Source organism: Lutra lutra, chromosome 4 (genome assembly GCF_902655055.1).
Source record: "Lutra lutra chromosome 4, mLutLut1.2, whole genome shotgun sequence".
Taxonomy (NCBI): Eukaryota; Metazoa; Chordata; class Mammalia; order Carnivora; family Mustelidae; genus Lutra; species Lutra lutra.
This window is the reverse complement of record NC_062281.1, coordinates 183746170-183761597: the sequence shown is the minus strand read 5'-3', so window position 1 is coordinate 183761597 and position 15428 is coordinate 183746170. Positions and strand designations below refer to the sequence as shown.

Here is a 15428-nt window from a genome sequence, read left to right as displayed (position 1 = left end):
TCTGCTGGAGGGACTGCACTCCTCCCCAAGGCCTGTATGGGGATCAGGGTCAATGGTTAACCTTCTTTGGATCAGGGGTCCCTTTGACAATAGGAGGCAAGCTATGGACTCCAAGATAGGCACTCCTACATAAAGTTGTGAGGATTTGTGGAAAGATCCTCTGAAACCCATCCACCAACCTTCCACATAAAGGTATAACTTTACTTTTTCTTATTTATGTATTTATTTATTTAGATTTCTATTAAATCAAAGTATAGTTGACACACAATGTTACATCAGTTTCGGGTGTACAACATAGTGATTGACAAGTCTACACCTCATGCTCTATGGTTCCGGTAAGGGTACCTGCCATCTGTCACCACACAAGGCTATTATAATAGCACTGACTGCATTCCCTATGCTGTGTGTTTTTTTTTGTTGTTGTTGTTGTTGTTGTTTTGTTTTGTTTTGTTTTTATCCCGGGCATTTACTCATTGCATAACTGGAAATCTGCATCTCCTACCCTGCTTTACCCAATTGCCCATCGCCCCTTCTGGCAACCACCCATTTGTTCGCTGTGTTTTGGGGTCTGTTTCTGCTTTTTCGTTCATTTGTTCATTTGTTTCGGTTTTTCTCGGTTCCGCACATAAATGAAATCATATGGTGTTTGTCTTTCTCCGACTTATTTCACTTAGTGGAACACCCACTAGTTCCATCTACGTTGCTGCAAATGACAAGATCACATTCTTTTTTATAGCTGAGTAATATTCCATAGTATATAGACATTGCGTCTTCTTTATTCGTTCATCTATGGGTGGGGCACTTGGGCTGGTGCCATGTCTTGGCTATTGTAACTGATGCTGCAATAAACATAATGATGTATGTATCTTTTCCAATTAGTGTTTTCATGATCTCTGGGTAAAGACCCAGTAGTAAAATTAGTGGATCATATGGTAATTCCATCTTTAATTTTTTAAAAATATTTTATTTATTTATTTGAGAGAGAGAGCGTGAGAGAGAGAGCATGAGAGGGGAGAAGGTCAGAGGGAGAAGCAAACTCCCCATGGAGCTGGGAGCCCAAGGCGGGACACATCCTGGGATCATGACCTGAGCTGAAGGCAGTCGCCCAAACAACTGAGCCACCCAGGCGCCCAATTTTTTGAGGAACTTCCATACTGTTTTCCCCAGCAGCTACACTAACTTATTCCCATAAAGGTGTAACTTGCAAACCAGAAAGCCCTAAGTGCCAGTGGGCTAAGACGCCCACCTATTTGGCTGTGGGACAGGAGAAAAATAAAAAAGAGCTTACCCAGCCCATTTTCTGCCAAGAATGCCTTTTCCCATCTTTGGATCCCATACTCAGAAATATTTTCCCTACCAAACGAGTTGCATTGATAAGAACCCCCCCAATTTGTTTTTTAAGATTTTTATTTATTTATTTGACACAGAGAGAGAGATCACAAGTAGGCAGAGAGGCAGGCAGAGAGGGGGAGGGGGAAGCAGGCTCCCTGCTGAAAAGAGAGCCTGATGCAGGGCCCGATCCCAGGACCCTGAGATCATGACCTGAGCTGAAGGCAGAGGCTTAACCCACTGAGCCACCCAGGCGCCCCAAGAACTCCCTAAATTTTTTGTTAACAAAACAGAACAGGCAAGTGATAGCCGGTAATCTCATTATGGCTGAGTTCATACAATCTAGGCAAAAAATCAAAGCTGACATGACATTCAATTGGCCCAGGGAGCTGTCCTATGGACAAATAATGGCTTTGGTTGGCCTTTGGAATATCAACACTCAATTATAATGATTACAGTGCATTTGTCTCAAACTCACACTCTCTTACAGATCTGTTTCCGTGCCCCTTCAATGTAGCTTCAAATGCAGGTAAATGCACCTACCAGTGTGTCTTTCCAAGCATTCCCATAGACTCAAACTCTCTCTGAGGTCAATTCAACACATACTGACCACAGAGCTACACTCAAATCCGCTCTGGTGGTTACTTTTAAGCTGTGTCCCTACCTGGCCTCCAGCCACCAAAAAAAACAAAAACAAAAACAAAAACAAAACAAAAAACAACCTCATTCCCGCTTCTCATTCATTCTTCCAAGAAATATTAAATGCCTTCAGTGTTATCAGACACTGTGCAAAGCACTAGGGGTGTAATGACAATGAGACATACGAAGTCCCTGCTTCCATGAAACTTGAGCTCTGGCGGGAGAAACAGGACAGGGGAGGGGGTGGGGAGGACAGGAGAGGATACACAGAGAATGTGATTGCAATTTTTGATATGCACTAGGAAGGAAACAAAGAAGGTGGTGGGCAGATAGAGAACAGGGGCAGAGCAGGGATCTGCCGTGGATTTAGCAGCCAGGGTCCCAACAGGAAACACAGGGTACACCCAAAGGGGGACGTGGAGAGTTTAATACGCTGGCATTAGTAACAGTGGAAGGCATTGCCTGCATTATGTCCACAGTACTGTGCAGCCTGGGTGGCTTAAAGTAACAGCATGTTATTCTCAGTGCTGGAGGCTAGACGGCCAAAACCAAGGTGTCTGCAGGGTCCGTTTCTTCGTGGAGGCTCAGAGGGAGAATGTGTTTCACGCCTCTCTCCTAGTTTCTGGTGATTGCCGGGAGACCTTGGCTTCCCTTGGCTTGTTGCCACGTATCTCTAATCTCTGCCATCATCATCCCCCAGCTATCTCCCCCTGCATCTGCCTGCCTCTGTATTTTTTCTCCTCTTATAAGGACAGCAGTCACTTTGGATTTAGGGTTCCCCTTATTCCAGTATGATTTAATCTTAACTAATACCATCTGCCATGACCCTATTTCCAAGTAAATTCATATTCTGAGGTTCCAGGAAGGATGTGAATTGAGGGGGGACTATTCAACCCAGTATACCTGCTTTTTTGTGAAGCATTAATTTTGCAGTGTCTTCAACATCTTCTTTTTCAGGGACACATTCATTCCACTCGAATCTCCTACTCCTGCCATATTATGGATTCAGAACATACGATCGAGTAGTATCAACACTAGAGAAGTGAGGGTTATCTTAATGAGATGCCATGACACACTGCTCAGATTGGCAACAATTTTAGAGTGTAATTAAAAATCGACTGTTGGGGGCGCACCTGGGTGGCTCAGTGGGTTAAAGCCTCTGCCTTCAGCTCAGGTCATGATCCCAGGGTCCTGGAATCAGGCTCTCTGCTCAGTGGGGAGCCTGCTTCCCTTCCTCTCTCTCTGCCTGCCTCTCTGCCTACTTGTGATCATTGTCTGTCAAATAAATAAAGTATTTAAAAAAATAAAAATAAAAATAAACTGTTGGGGAGGATGGGGAATAACAGGCATGGTCGTACACTGCTGGTGAGGATGTAAACTGGTACAATCACTTTAGGATAAAGTTGTCAGTATCTAGTAAAGCTGAAGATGAGCATTCCTATTGTCCTCCTTAGTTACAGATGCTATAAAAATGTATGCCAGTGTGCATCAGAATGCATGTATAAGAATGAGAAGCCTGTGGGTAATAAGTCCCCAAGTGGAAACAACTCAAATATCCATGGACAGTAGAATAAGTAAACACATCATGGGTAGAATATAATGGAGTACTGTATAGCAATGAAACCAGGACAAATTATACACCCAACCCAGGTGAATCGTAAAGCATAATAATGAACAAAAGAAGCCAAATACCATAAATAGAGACTGTACGATTCCATTTATATCAAGTTTGAAAGCAGCAAAATTAAACCATATTATTTAAGGATATGTGCTCAGGCAACAACACTTAAAGAAAAGCAAGGAAATGAGTCACATGGAAGTCAGGATAGTGGTTATACTTGCAGGGAAGGAAAGGATGTGATTGGGCACAGGACTCACCCAGGCTTGGGCTTCCGAGATGCTATTTTCATTTTACACCAATTTATTTGTTACTTATTTATTATTTAGACTTTAAGCACTTTTCTATACCCTTGTTAACACATACACATGTAAAATGTGGGAGACGAGCACGTGGGCTTTAGAACCAGACAAAGGAGCTACTTAGTAGCTGTTCAACTCTGGATTCACAGCTCAAGAGGTGAAACCATCTAAGACCCTCTGGGGGAAAGGAGATATGAAGCAAAAAAAAATGTATTATCTCCTTTTAAGAAAGGAATTCACTTTTAATTGAAGGGAAATGGAAGAAAAAAAAAAAACCCAAACCTCCTGGAATCTAAAACACCTTTATTTGTGCAGGTGCTGTGCTATAAAATATTCTAATCTGCGTTGTTAAATGAAGCTGGATTTACAGCCTAGTAAACTAAACAAAGAGCTTATGTTTAACTGAGTAACCAGTTGAGGGTGACATCTTGACTCCTTAAGTGACAGTTTTCACTCTTTCATTTTTCTTCTGTTCAGTGTGAAAAGATGCCAGCTCGCTTGCTGTGAAATTGCTTTATTACAGGACTCTGTTTTTACCCACTTGAAGTGCAAACTTCATCTTTGTGAAACTTGTTCCATAGAGTTGGGAGAAGTCCCAGCCATAGTAACAGTGACTTACACAAAGAGATCCAATTAGGAACCAAGCGCTACTTCAGGCAGTTTGGAGCTATGCAAACATTTTGACATGACGTTGTTAACCTTTGAAGACTTCCTTACTCTGTGTTTGTGACATAGGAAGACATTCATCTTGTATTTTCCCTGCTTCAGCCCCGGAGTCTCTGTCATGTTCCTAAGGAGTCCTCATATTTAGAAGCCAAGAGCCAGGCTTGTTTATTGCTACTGATGGGTCACTGCTTTTCTTTCTTCTTTTGTTTTCTTTTGTTCTGTTTTGTTTTGTTTTCTTCTCTTTCTCCATTCCTTCCTTCCTTTCTCTCTCTCTCTTTCTTTCTTTCCTCCCTTCCTTTTTCTTTCTTTCATTTTTTTAAAAGATTTTATTTATTTGACAGAGATCACAAGTAGGCAGAGAGGCAGACAGAGAGAAAGGAAGGGAAGCAGGCTCCGTGCTGAGCAGAGAGCCCGATGTGGGGCTCGATCCCAGGACCCTGGGATCATGACCTGAGCCAAAGGCTGAGGCCTTAACCCACTGAGCCACCCAGGCACCCCTCTTTCTTTCATTTTTAAGTGGGTTCCATGCCCAGTGTGGAGCCCAACCAACCTTGGGCTTGAGCTCACAACCCTGAGATCAAGACCTGGGCTGAGATCAAGAGTTGGACACTTAACCAGCTGAGCCCCCAGGTGCCTGGTGTCACTGTTTTAGACCTTTTCCCACACAGGATCAGGAAATATGCACGTATATATTTGTATTTACCTCCATTATATTAAATACCATGAGTTCATACCAATACATTCAATTCCAATCCAAAAGCAAAGAGTTCTTGCCAGGGTTCCCCCATTCCATGTTTGTAAATCCCTTCTCCAGCACTGGGAAATCTATTTCTAAACATTTCAAATGTTTACTAAGTTTACAATGAAAGTATTGCTGTTTTTTAATGTCTATGCTCCACACTTGTATGGGTCTTTGTTCTCCAAGAGCCATGAAAACTCCACAGAGTTTTCGTTTCTTTTATTCAACCAACACATATTTATCAAGCAAACATTATGTGTCACATAATGTTGTAGCAGTGGGGATACAGCAGTGAACAAAACATTGTGTTGGGAAAGGAACAGAAAGAGAGAAAAATAGATACAAGCCTAGGAAATGACAAAGCTGGGATCTAAACCCAGACAGCCTGACTCCAGAATTCATTCTATACCATCTGCCTCTGATTGCTTTTGTAAGTTGCTCTCTGCCTTCTACAAAAGTTTACAACTCTCTCGAATCCAATAAAAATGCCTCTGTCAGTTTCTAATTCTACACAATGCAGAGCCTTGTGCATCTTCCATACGACTTCTCTGAGACTCAGTTTCCAAATTTGTGAAAGTGAAGATACTAATTTTAATCTGCTGTGAGGATAAATGGAATTATATGAGATGCCTGGTGCTATTGGTGACACATCATAGGTATTTAGTGAAGTTAGTTTTTTTCCTTTTTCAACACAAATGCTATACTATACAACACCCCTAGAACAGTGTTTTTTGTTTTTTAAAGTTGGCTCCACACCCATCATGTGTCTTGAACTCATGACCCGGAGATCAAGAGGCTCAGGCTTTACTGACAGAGCCAGTCAGGTGCTCTGAGAGAATTTTTCTCTCTAATTCATCCAATCAATCATTATTTATTCATTCACCCATTCTTACATCCATTCAAAAAAGCATTTATTGAGAATCTAATATATACCAGGCTCTCTGCTCGTCATTCAGGATACAAAAATGGCACGGACCTCATTCTCACAGAGCTCCCAGTCACATCCAAGAGATACACAAAGAATTAGAATATAATCTGATAATGTAACTCAGATGAGAGCTAGAAGAAGGGTGGTCATGGAAGGAAGCCTTCCTAAAGGAAGGGGCTCTGTCATGGTAAGAACTGGTCCGGCAGTTCTACTGTTAAAGTTGCCAAAAATAAATAAATTAATGGGTCAATGAATTCAGTTCATTTCAAGAAGCACTTCATAGAAGATCCATCCTACTGTCCAAGGCATTGCACTCTGAACAGGGAGTGTGCGGATGAAGGGGAATGAGCTTCTAGTTTTACTGGCAGATACAATCATCTGTAAAGAGATGTTCTAATAGAATGTGGAGAATTCTATGGGGGTACCCAAGCTACTTGGACAATGAGAAGATAGAGGGATCTCTATGCTCTATTAGTGGATGAAGAGGGGGCTCTAAGATCTATTAGTGTAGGCTTCGAAGAATGAACTCTGAGTCTTGGATATATATGGAATGTCATTGACAACTTTTTTTTTTTTTTTTTAAGATTTATTTGACAGAGATCACAAGTAGGCCGAGAGTCAGGCAGAGAGATTGGAGGAAGCAGGCTCCCCACCCAGCAGAGAACCCGATGTGAGGCTGGATTCCAGAACCCTGAGACCATGACCTGAGCCGAAGGCAGTGGCTTTAACCCACTGAGCCACCCAGGCGCCCCTCACTGACAGCTTCTAATCAGGATTAATATGGTCAAATTTGTGTTTGTTGGTAGCATGGGGGAGGCAAACGGGGAAGGAGGGCTTAAATCAACGCTACCAGCAAGGAGGTTGGATTATGAACACGAGGCTTGAGCTAGACGTTTGAGCTGGAGATAGAATTTGAAAGTGGTTGCCATCACTCGGAGAGTATGCAGAGGGAAAAGGGGATGGGTGGACTCCTTGGAACCCACGCCCTTTAAGCAGCTGGCGGGGAAAAAGCAACCCGGGAAGGACACCTAAAGATTAGAGTCAGCAGCAGAACTAGGAAAGTCTGTGTCCTGGAGGTCGGATGAATAAAGAGAAGGCGGAGACAAGGAGGACCAGAAAGGAGGGCGCAGTTGTGCCCAGCGCCGTGTAGAGGTTCCAAAGCATCCCTTCTTCTCTGGCTTAGGTGACCTTTGTCAGAGCAGTTTCCCAGGTCGTGGCGCAGGCGGGAGTCCCACTGCAATAAACGAGTCAATGAGGGAGTAGAAACAGTCCAGTGAGTATATGAATGAATAAATCAACGCTGTGCCCTCACTTTCCCTGGGACTTTCCAGGGCCAACGCCGGAAGCTGGTGCGGAGGAAGGGCCTTCCCGACAGAGCTCTGGATGCCGCCCGGGAAGCCTGTCAACCTCGCAGGCTTCAGGTAGGCGCGGCTCCAAGGTCAGGGTCACCTCGGGCCTCCAGGCAACCGGTCACCCTGACAACCAACTGAAGAAAAAAAAAAAAAAAAAAAAAAAAAAAAAACCCCACAAACCGGAAAGGGCGGAAGCATTCAGATCATCTCGCGATATCTGTCAGGCCGGCGCCGGCCGTCCGGGCCTGGGACCCGCGGCCGGCTCTCGCGAGACTTGCCTGCAGTGGGAGCGCGGGGCCCGACCTTAAGGAAAGCGGGAGCTGCGGGTGGGGAACATGTCGGATTCAGAGCTCGGCAGGAAGTGGGACCGGTGCATGGCGGACGCGGTGGTGAAGATAGGTAAGGGGCGTCTCGTCCCTGGCAGGCCCCTCCGGGAGCCGAGCGGCCGGCTTCAGGTCCCACTGACCAGGCCGGCGGAAGGGAAGCTCCGGAGGAGGTCAGGCCGACCGGTCTGATCCAACCCCTCGGGCCGGGGCGAGCTGACCGAGCCGGGCGGGAGGCCACTCGGGCAGCGGAGGGACGCGGCCGGAGGAGCCTGGGCCCCCCGGGAGGCGGGAGGGGAGGAGTCGCAGCTCCGGGGACGAGGGGTGGGGGGCAGTCGGGCTGGCAGGTGGCCGGAGAGGTGCAGAGCTCCTCGAGTAGAAAGCGGTCTGCAGGGCGCAACCTCGTGCCAGAGGCTGGACATTCTCCTCCCCGGTGCCACATTTCCAGCACGGGGCGTGGAGCCCGGTCAGGGGGCACAGTGCTCGCCGGCTGAAACAAGTGCCTTCTAAAGAAGGTCATGGGGAGCGTTTTATAGACACTGCCAGGCCCTAACGAGCGTCGCTGTCATTCCGGAGTCGTAACCCGGTTTATTGGCAGCAGAGTAGTCAGCGGCCTGAAATTGGAGACCTAGTGATCTGGAGGGAGAATTGCCCTGGGAAGTAAGGGACTGGACACTTTTTGGTCCCGGGTGTAACTCCGCGGAGCCTTTTCACACGTGCTCAGTGACGAGGCGGATTATGAAGTCACTAGATGGAGGGGAGGGGAAAGATGGGAGTTCACTTATGGAGCGTGTACTAAGTGCCAGACACTATGGTAGGTGTGGCAACTAAGTACACTTATCTCGTACAGGTCGTGAAATCGAGAATCAGTGAACGGATTTGTCCAGGGTCCAAGAAGTGACACAGTTGCTCAGAAATGGCAAAGTTGGAAGTGTAACTCAGGTTTTCTGTTTTCGAGTCCCATGCTTTTTCTTTGATACTAATTCTTAACCAAATTTGATGTTTTTTTTTTAATGGAAAACTTGAGTATTTAAGGGGATTTAGGATTGTGTCCATTGAATGACAGTGTTGGAAGAGAACGAAGATGGTAAGCGCGGTGAGAGCAGAGAGGAGTTCTGGTGTAGTCACTGCCGTATCCGTAGACCCTTTCTGGGTTTGCTTGTGCTTAATAAAAATTGTCGAGAGGAGTTAGTAAGAGGAGTACGTACTTGATCACAGCTGTCGCTTCACCCTTGAATTCACTTACCAGCTGTGTGGTTGGGGGCAAGTTGTTGAGCTCCTCCGTCCCTCTGTTTCCTCATTTGTAAATTGACAACAGCAATTATTATCTCACCGAGTTGTTAGGATTACAAGCTTGTTTAAGTAAAGGCTTGGGTATGAATCACTTATTAAGAATGGGTTATTCTGTAAGTGAGCCAAGAAATCGTTTTTGGAGAGATTTAACATGTGGCTCTTAAATGAACACACTAAGTACTAAGCAACACGATGGCAGTAGGTACACGAGTGGGAGGCACACCGCTCAGTTTGACGTTATCCCTCAGGCTCTTCACCCTGGTCCCCATCCCCACTAGCTTTGTGGCTTTGGGTCGGTTCTCTTCTGCCACTATGAAATGGGGATAAAAAGATTAACTAAAAGAATTAGGAAGATTGAAGGATAGTAAAATATACAGGAAACTGAGTGCAGTGCCTGGCCCTTACGGAGGCAGCAAATGTGGTCATAATAATTGTTGATATTAATATTGTGTCACTGAGGATCACCTGAGGGAGTGAGTGGCATGGCTGTCATTTGTGAGTGGGGCATTGGTGGGGGAAGGGTGTACACAGGGGAAATAATTCGGCGAGACGCAGTGATACATGATGACCGATAAGACTTGAAATGAGCCCTTCAGGCTCCTCCTGTTGTAGAGCTGTTATGAACCCAGTCAGTGTGGTGATGGGCTGAGGTCATCCAGTGAGAGTTTGCAAGGAAAATGGGCCTTTATCCGACCTCTGGAGAATGACTTGGACTTGGATAGTCAGGGAGCGTGGGAAAACTGGAACAGAGGCCCAGCCCAGTTGAACTCTTGTAGAGCAGGAGATTGAAGCATGGAGAGGTTAAGAAGCTAGCCATGGAGGAGCGGGGGTTCGAACCCAGGCATTCTAAATCCAGTAGCCCCGCTCCGTGAAGAAGGCTGGTTTGGGTGGAGTCAGAATTGTGAAATGTCTTAGAGAAATTCCACTTTATCTTAACGGCTCCTGAATTGCTTTTGGCTTTTTCACATGCGTGGTGCGGATTCAACACAGCTGCCCTAAACACCTCTTACTTTCTGGTTCTCGGGCTCATTAGCTCTAAGCTGGTGGGGAATCATGGGATGATTTTAAGCAACAAATAATTACTGAATTCTGGGCCAGTCTGTGGGCAAATAGAGAAGCAGAAGGCATTTCACTTCCCTCAACAGGGAATTGGTGTGATATAAATGGAATTTTGGTATGATTGTTCTGGCAGTGTTTTATACAGAACAGGTCAGGAGTTGAGGAGGCCAGCGGTGCTGTGGATTTGAAGTGGTGAAAGTCTGCTCTGTTAGACCAGAGAGGAATGGGTATATTGAAGAAACATTCAACTTTGTTCCCCATTTATAAAATGGAGATAGAAATTCCCACCTCCTAGGCTAGAACAGTGCCAAGTTCATAGTAGGAACTCAGTAAATGCTATTTTCTTCATCTTTCTCTCCAACTGGTTAACTTTGCCTCATTCCGTTTCTTACAAAGAAGACTCCAAGGTTAGAATGGGGTTAAGGGGTGATCCGCTGATGGGAACTTGGACATAAAACACCTCGTTTAGAGGAAGTAAGGAAGGACTAGAAACTGATCATGGGGGATGGCAGAAAACCAGTGAGAACAGCGATCATGATTTTGGTCACTTTTCTACTTACATGATTGAGTTGTTTGAGACTGATAATGAAGCTGAGTAGGGAGTTTAATTTTGTGGGAGAAGCTGAGTTCAGATTCGGAGGGTGTAGTCCCTTTAGTAGTGGACTTAGAGAAAGGGCATAAGAGCGAGGAAGCACAGAAGGGATACTTGGGGAGCCTTTAGTCTGAGAGTCTTGGAGACGGTGGAGATGGGCACACTCTGTAGTGAGCAAATTGGTTCCTTTTCCCGTCGGCAGTGATGTTGTGAGACCCTTCAAACCTCCTTGGCCGCTTGCTGCCTGGTCCACAGCAGGATGGAGGTGGACACTCACGATGGCCGCCTGCCAGAAGTAGATGGGAGGCTTTGTAGAAGACGTGGGCTTTCAGCTACGTATTGGTAATTTCAGGCTCTGGCTTGACAAGAGACTGAAGGGAATCCAAGGTGAACGGACAGCTCCCTTTGTGAGGGCTTCTCTGTGTTTGGCTGCCTTAAACCTGAAGGGTTTTTGTCCTTTTCCCACTGGTTTGCTGAAAAATGACTTTTCAGTGCTCATGTTTAGCCTAGATGTAGTACAGCTGAGTTAAAGAGCATATAAGCTTGTACTTAGACGGTAGTTCTTTAGAAAAAACTGCTCTTCGCGGATCTCTTACTCTGAAGCTGGAGCAATGTCTCAACAGAAAATTCTGTGATTTCATCCTGCGGGAAGAGCTACATTGATTCACAAATACCTTTTTCCTGCCCTTCGCCATCATAAGAAAAGCAGTTTTATTTCCCTCGTTAATTTTGGTTTTAAGATACTATTTGTGTATAATAGGAGTGTGATAGGATAGGTGGTTTCTAATACGGCTTGACCTAATATATTGAGCCCACGAATCAGACAAAACAAAACACATGCCTCCCTGTCATAGACACAATAGGCCATTGTTCCTTACACATCTGTTTCTTTCAGCTCCTGTGCCTTTCTTTTCCTTTCTCCCCCTCACATTTTCACCCTTCTCTTTGGCCTGTGTTCTTATTCCTGCCACTCATATGCCTTGCCTAGTTCCTCCATAAAGCTTGAACTTAATGTATTTTTTTAAATAAATTTGTTAGCATTGAATAAGTTCCTAGGTGTCCTGTTTATTCTCCATCACATCACTAATTTTTCTTAATAGCGCATGGCACCGGGCGCCTGGGTGGCTCAGTGGGTTAAGCCTCTGCCTTCAGCTCAGGTCATGATCTCAGGGTCCTGGGATCGAGGCCCGCATGGGCTCTCTGCTCAGTGGGGAGCCTGCTTCCGCCTCTCTGCCTACTTATGACCTCTCTCTCTCTCAAATAAATAAATAAAATCTTTAAAAAAAAATAGCGCATGGCACCATCTGAAATTTGTGATTTTTTTCTTTACTTGATTGTCCGTCCTCGCTAGAATATGAACTCATGAGGCCCAGAGACATTTTTGTTCACTGCTGATCGCCTAACCCCTGACACAGAGAAGGCATACAATAATTACTGTTAGAAAGATGTGTTTTGCTAAGAATTTTGCAGACTACATTCTCTGCCTGTATTTGCTTCTCACTGTGTGTTTATTAACTGAATGAATTAGCATTTAAGTTAAAAAGTCAAGTCAGGTAGATTTCAGGTGAATTTTTGCTAGTTCACATGTTTGACTGTGTGTCCCTGTAATTTAGGGGCTTTTTACCAACCCTTTATTTCATCTGGGGATGTAAATTATTGTCAGTAGATCTTTATAACAAATAGTAGTAGAAATGTTTGGGAGTAGTCAGCTAAGAAACATGAACCAGAGAACACTTTTGTATTTAAACAAGTAGAGGGTGATGTTGATTTCAGTGGTAGTGCCAAAGCCTTATTGCAGGAAATTAAAAAGGAGTGAAGATGACATTTTATGAATGGCATGTTCCGTTAGTTTTTTTTTTTTAAGATTTTATTTATTTATTTGACAGAGATCACAAGTAGGCAGAGAGGCAGGCAGAGAGAGAGGGGAGGAAGCAGGCTCCCCGCTAAGCAGAGAGCCCGATGCGGGGCTCGATCCTGGGATCACGACCCGAGCCAAAGGCAGAGGCTTTAACCCACTTAGCGACCCAGGTGCCCCTGTTCCGTTAGTTTTTATGTGAACGCGTCATTAATCGTTTTTTGCTAATTTTATGGATTTATTTTGAAGTTTTATCAGATTTATTGAATGCTCTGGTTTTCTTTCTGCCCTCAGTTCACAGACTGTGCCGGCTGTTTTCCTTGTACATACCGAGTAATTTGTCTTGTGTGTACCCACATGAATAAATCACACCTTCTTGTTAATGAGGCTAGAAGGCAAGGTATCTTCCCAAAATAGAGGGCTTAAAGGCCCTGGGACAGAGCTGATACCCTCAGCTTGTGCTTGTTTCTCTGGATTGGATGGGTGGTTATATCTGTTTTCTGTTTCCCCGGGAAAACAAGATTCCAGGAGATGAGAAAAAGCCAGCTATAAGACTTCAGGAGGTGCTTCCCTGTGATCTGAGAATTTCTAAGCCCTGCAAGCGTGGGTCATGGAAGCACTGCCGTTGTCCTCAGAGCCTTGTTATAACTCTCTCTTGAATGCTGGAGGTCCGGCTAGCCGGCTGTGACCTCATGACCAAGTCGATGTCTGCATGATAGCGGCCGGGCCTCAGAGTTGCAGATTTGCCCAAGGAGGCTTGGAGGAAAATCTGATCCCAGTACTTCCTGAATTCATGCAGAGGTCCTGGGTTTCCTAATGTGACTTGCAAAGTTGTACAATGGACTGTGTCCCTTTTCCCCGCATTTCTCTTCCACTGAGAGGCCAGAGTCCGGAATATCTAGTCTTACTAATTTGTGAATTGGCCAGGAGATCCAGAAGGGAAGGAGATGTCATGGTTGGGGCAGGGTTGTCCGAGGCTGTGGTGCCTTCCGGGAAAAGGCTGTCTCTGCAAGGTAGGTATATTCAGCACAGCAGGGTTTTCATTTTCTTGGTAACAAGGAAAAGTGCAAGCCTGGGACATTGGGAAACAGCCCTGGAGTGTGTTGCGTTCAGTGGACTCTGGGGCATTCACAGTCCTTTCCTTTTCTTTTCCCTGGCTCAGTTGGTAGTCTGTGTCTTTTGATCTCAGGGTCATGAGTTTGAGCCCCACATTGGGCACAGAGTTTATAAGAAAGAAAGGAAGAGGGGCGCCTGGGTGGCTCTGTGGGTTAAGCCTCTGCCTTCGGCTTGGGTCATGGTCGCAGGGTCCTAGGATTGAGCCCCGCACTGGGCTCTCTGCTCAGCGGGGAGCCTGCTTCCCCTTCTCTCTCTTTGCCTGCTTCTGCCTACTTGTGATCTCTGTCAAATAAATAAAACAAATCTTTAAAAAAAAAAAAAAACGAAAGGAAGAAAGGGAGGGAGGGAGGAAGGAAGGAAAGAATAGAAAGGGAGAGAGAGAGAAGTTCCTCTTTGTGCCTCAGTTTCCTTATCTATGGAATGGTAGTATCTTTCTCAGGGGGGGTTGTTACAAGTAAGGATAAAATGAGATATTCTTTATAGAGCAATTAGGGAATTACCTATACTTGATAAATATTAGCCGCAGGCATGTGAATGAAAGCTGGCAGTCATAAGTTAAAATATTTACCACATTTGCTTTCATCTTGCTGCTGTGGGTAGTATGGAAGCCTGATGATCAGTATTCCAGTTTATATATGTAACAGTAATTGTTAATGTATAATCACCACCCCACCACCCCCAGCTTAATGCCAGGGATTCTGGAGAGCCTGGGGGGTGCGGGGCACAGATGGTCAGTAGCAGCCTTACCCTGGAGGGGCTTACCTTCTGGAGGAATTTGCAAAGAAGGTGGTGACCTTGGAGCTCCACCTTGGAGAGTTGTGTAGGCATTTAATAGGTGGACCAGGTGGAGGACTGCATTCAGGGCCTTGGAAGCTGTGCAGGCGTCGTCCCAGAGGACCGAGAGGCTCTGGCTTCTGCTGGAAATGATGACAGCGGCAGCCATTCGTCCAGCACTTAGCGCGAGCTGGCAGACCCTGGCATTTCCGTTTTACATACATGACCACACTTAAGCCTGATAGCCCTATGGCGGATTTCCCCCTTTTGTTCCCCCCATTTTTTTTTTAATTGTGATAAAATACACATAACAGAATTTACCATCTGACCCACTTAAAAATGTGTAGGTGAATGATAGTCCATTCGTAGTGTTTTATAGTTAATGCCGCCACCCCTCTCTGTGACTCTTCATCTGTGAGCCCGAAACTCTGTACCCGTTTAATACTGACTCCTGCCTCCCCCCAGCCCCTGGCCACCTCTGTTCTACCTTCTCTCTTTGTGATTTTGACTTCTCTAAGTACCTCCTGGAAGTACAGTCCCACAGTCCTTGCCTTTTTGAAACTGACTTATTTCAGTTTATGTGATGCCCTCAAGGTTCACCCACGTTGTAGCATATATCAGAATTGCCTCCTTTTTAAATCTGAGTAGGATTTTGTTGTGTGTGTGTGTGTGCGTGTGTAACACATTTTGCTTATTCATTCAGCTGTGGACAGATGGACGCTATTGTGAGTAATGTTGCTGTGAACATGGTACACACCTGTCTTTTGAAGACCTTGCTTCCAATTCTTTTTGGGTACATACCTAGAAGTGGCATTGTTGGGTCATATTGTAAATCGATTTTTA

The 15428-nt window shown here is 45.2% G+C and overlaps 1 protein-coding gene across 1 annotated transcript in view; it reads left to right on the top strand.

Annotated features, from left to right (window-relative positions):
• The first annotated feature begins 7770 nt into the window (after positions 1-7770).
• Positions 7771-15428, top strand: part of MICOS10 (mitochondrial contact site and cristae organizing system subunit 10) — a 31843-nt gene continuing 24185 nt past the window's right edge. Inside the window, exon 1 of the mRNA XM_047727009.1 lies at positions 7771-7972. Coding sequence (XP_047582965.1) covers positions 7909-7972 — 64 coding nt within the window. The 5' untranslated portion in view covers positions 7771-7908. The remainder of the gene's footprint in view (positions 7973-15428) is intronic.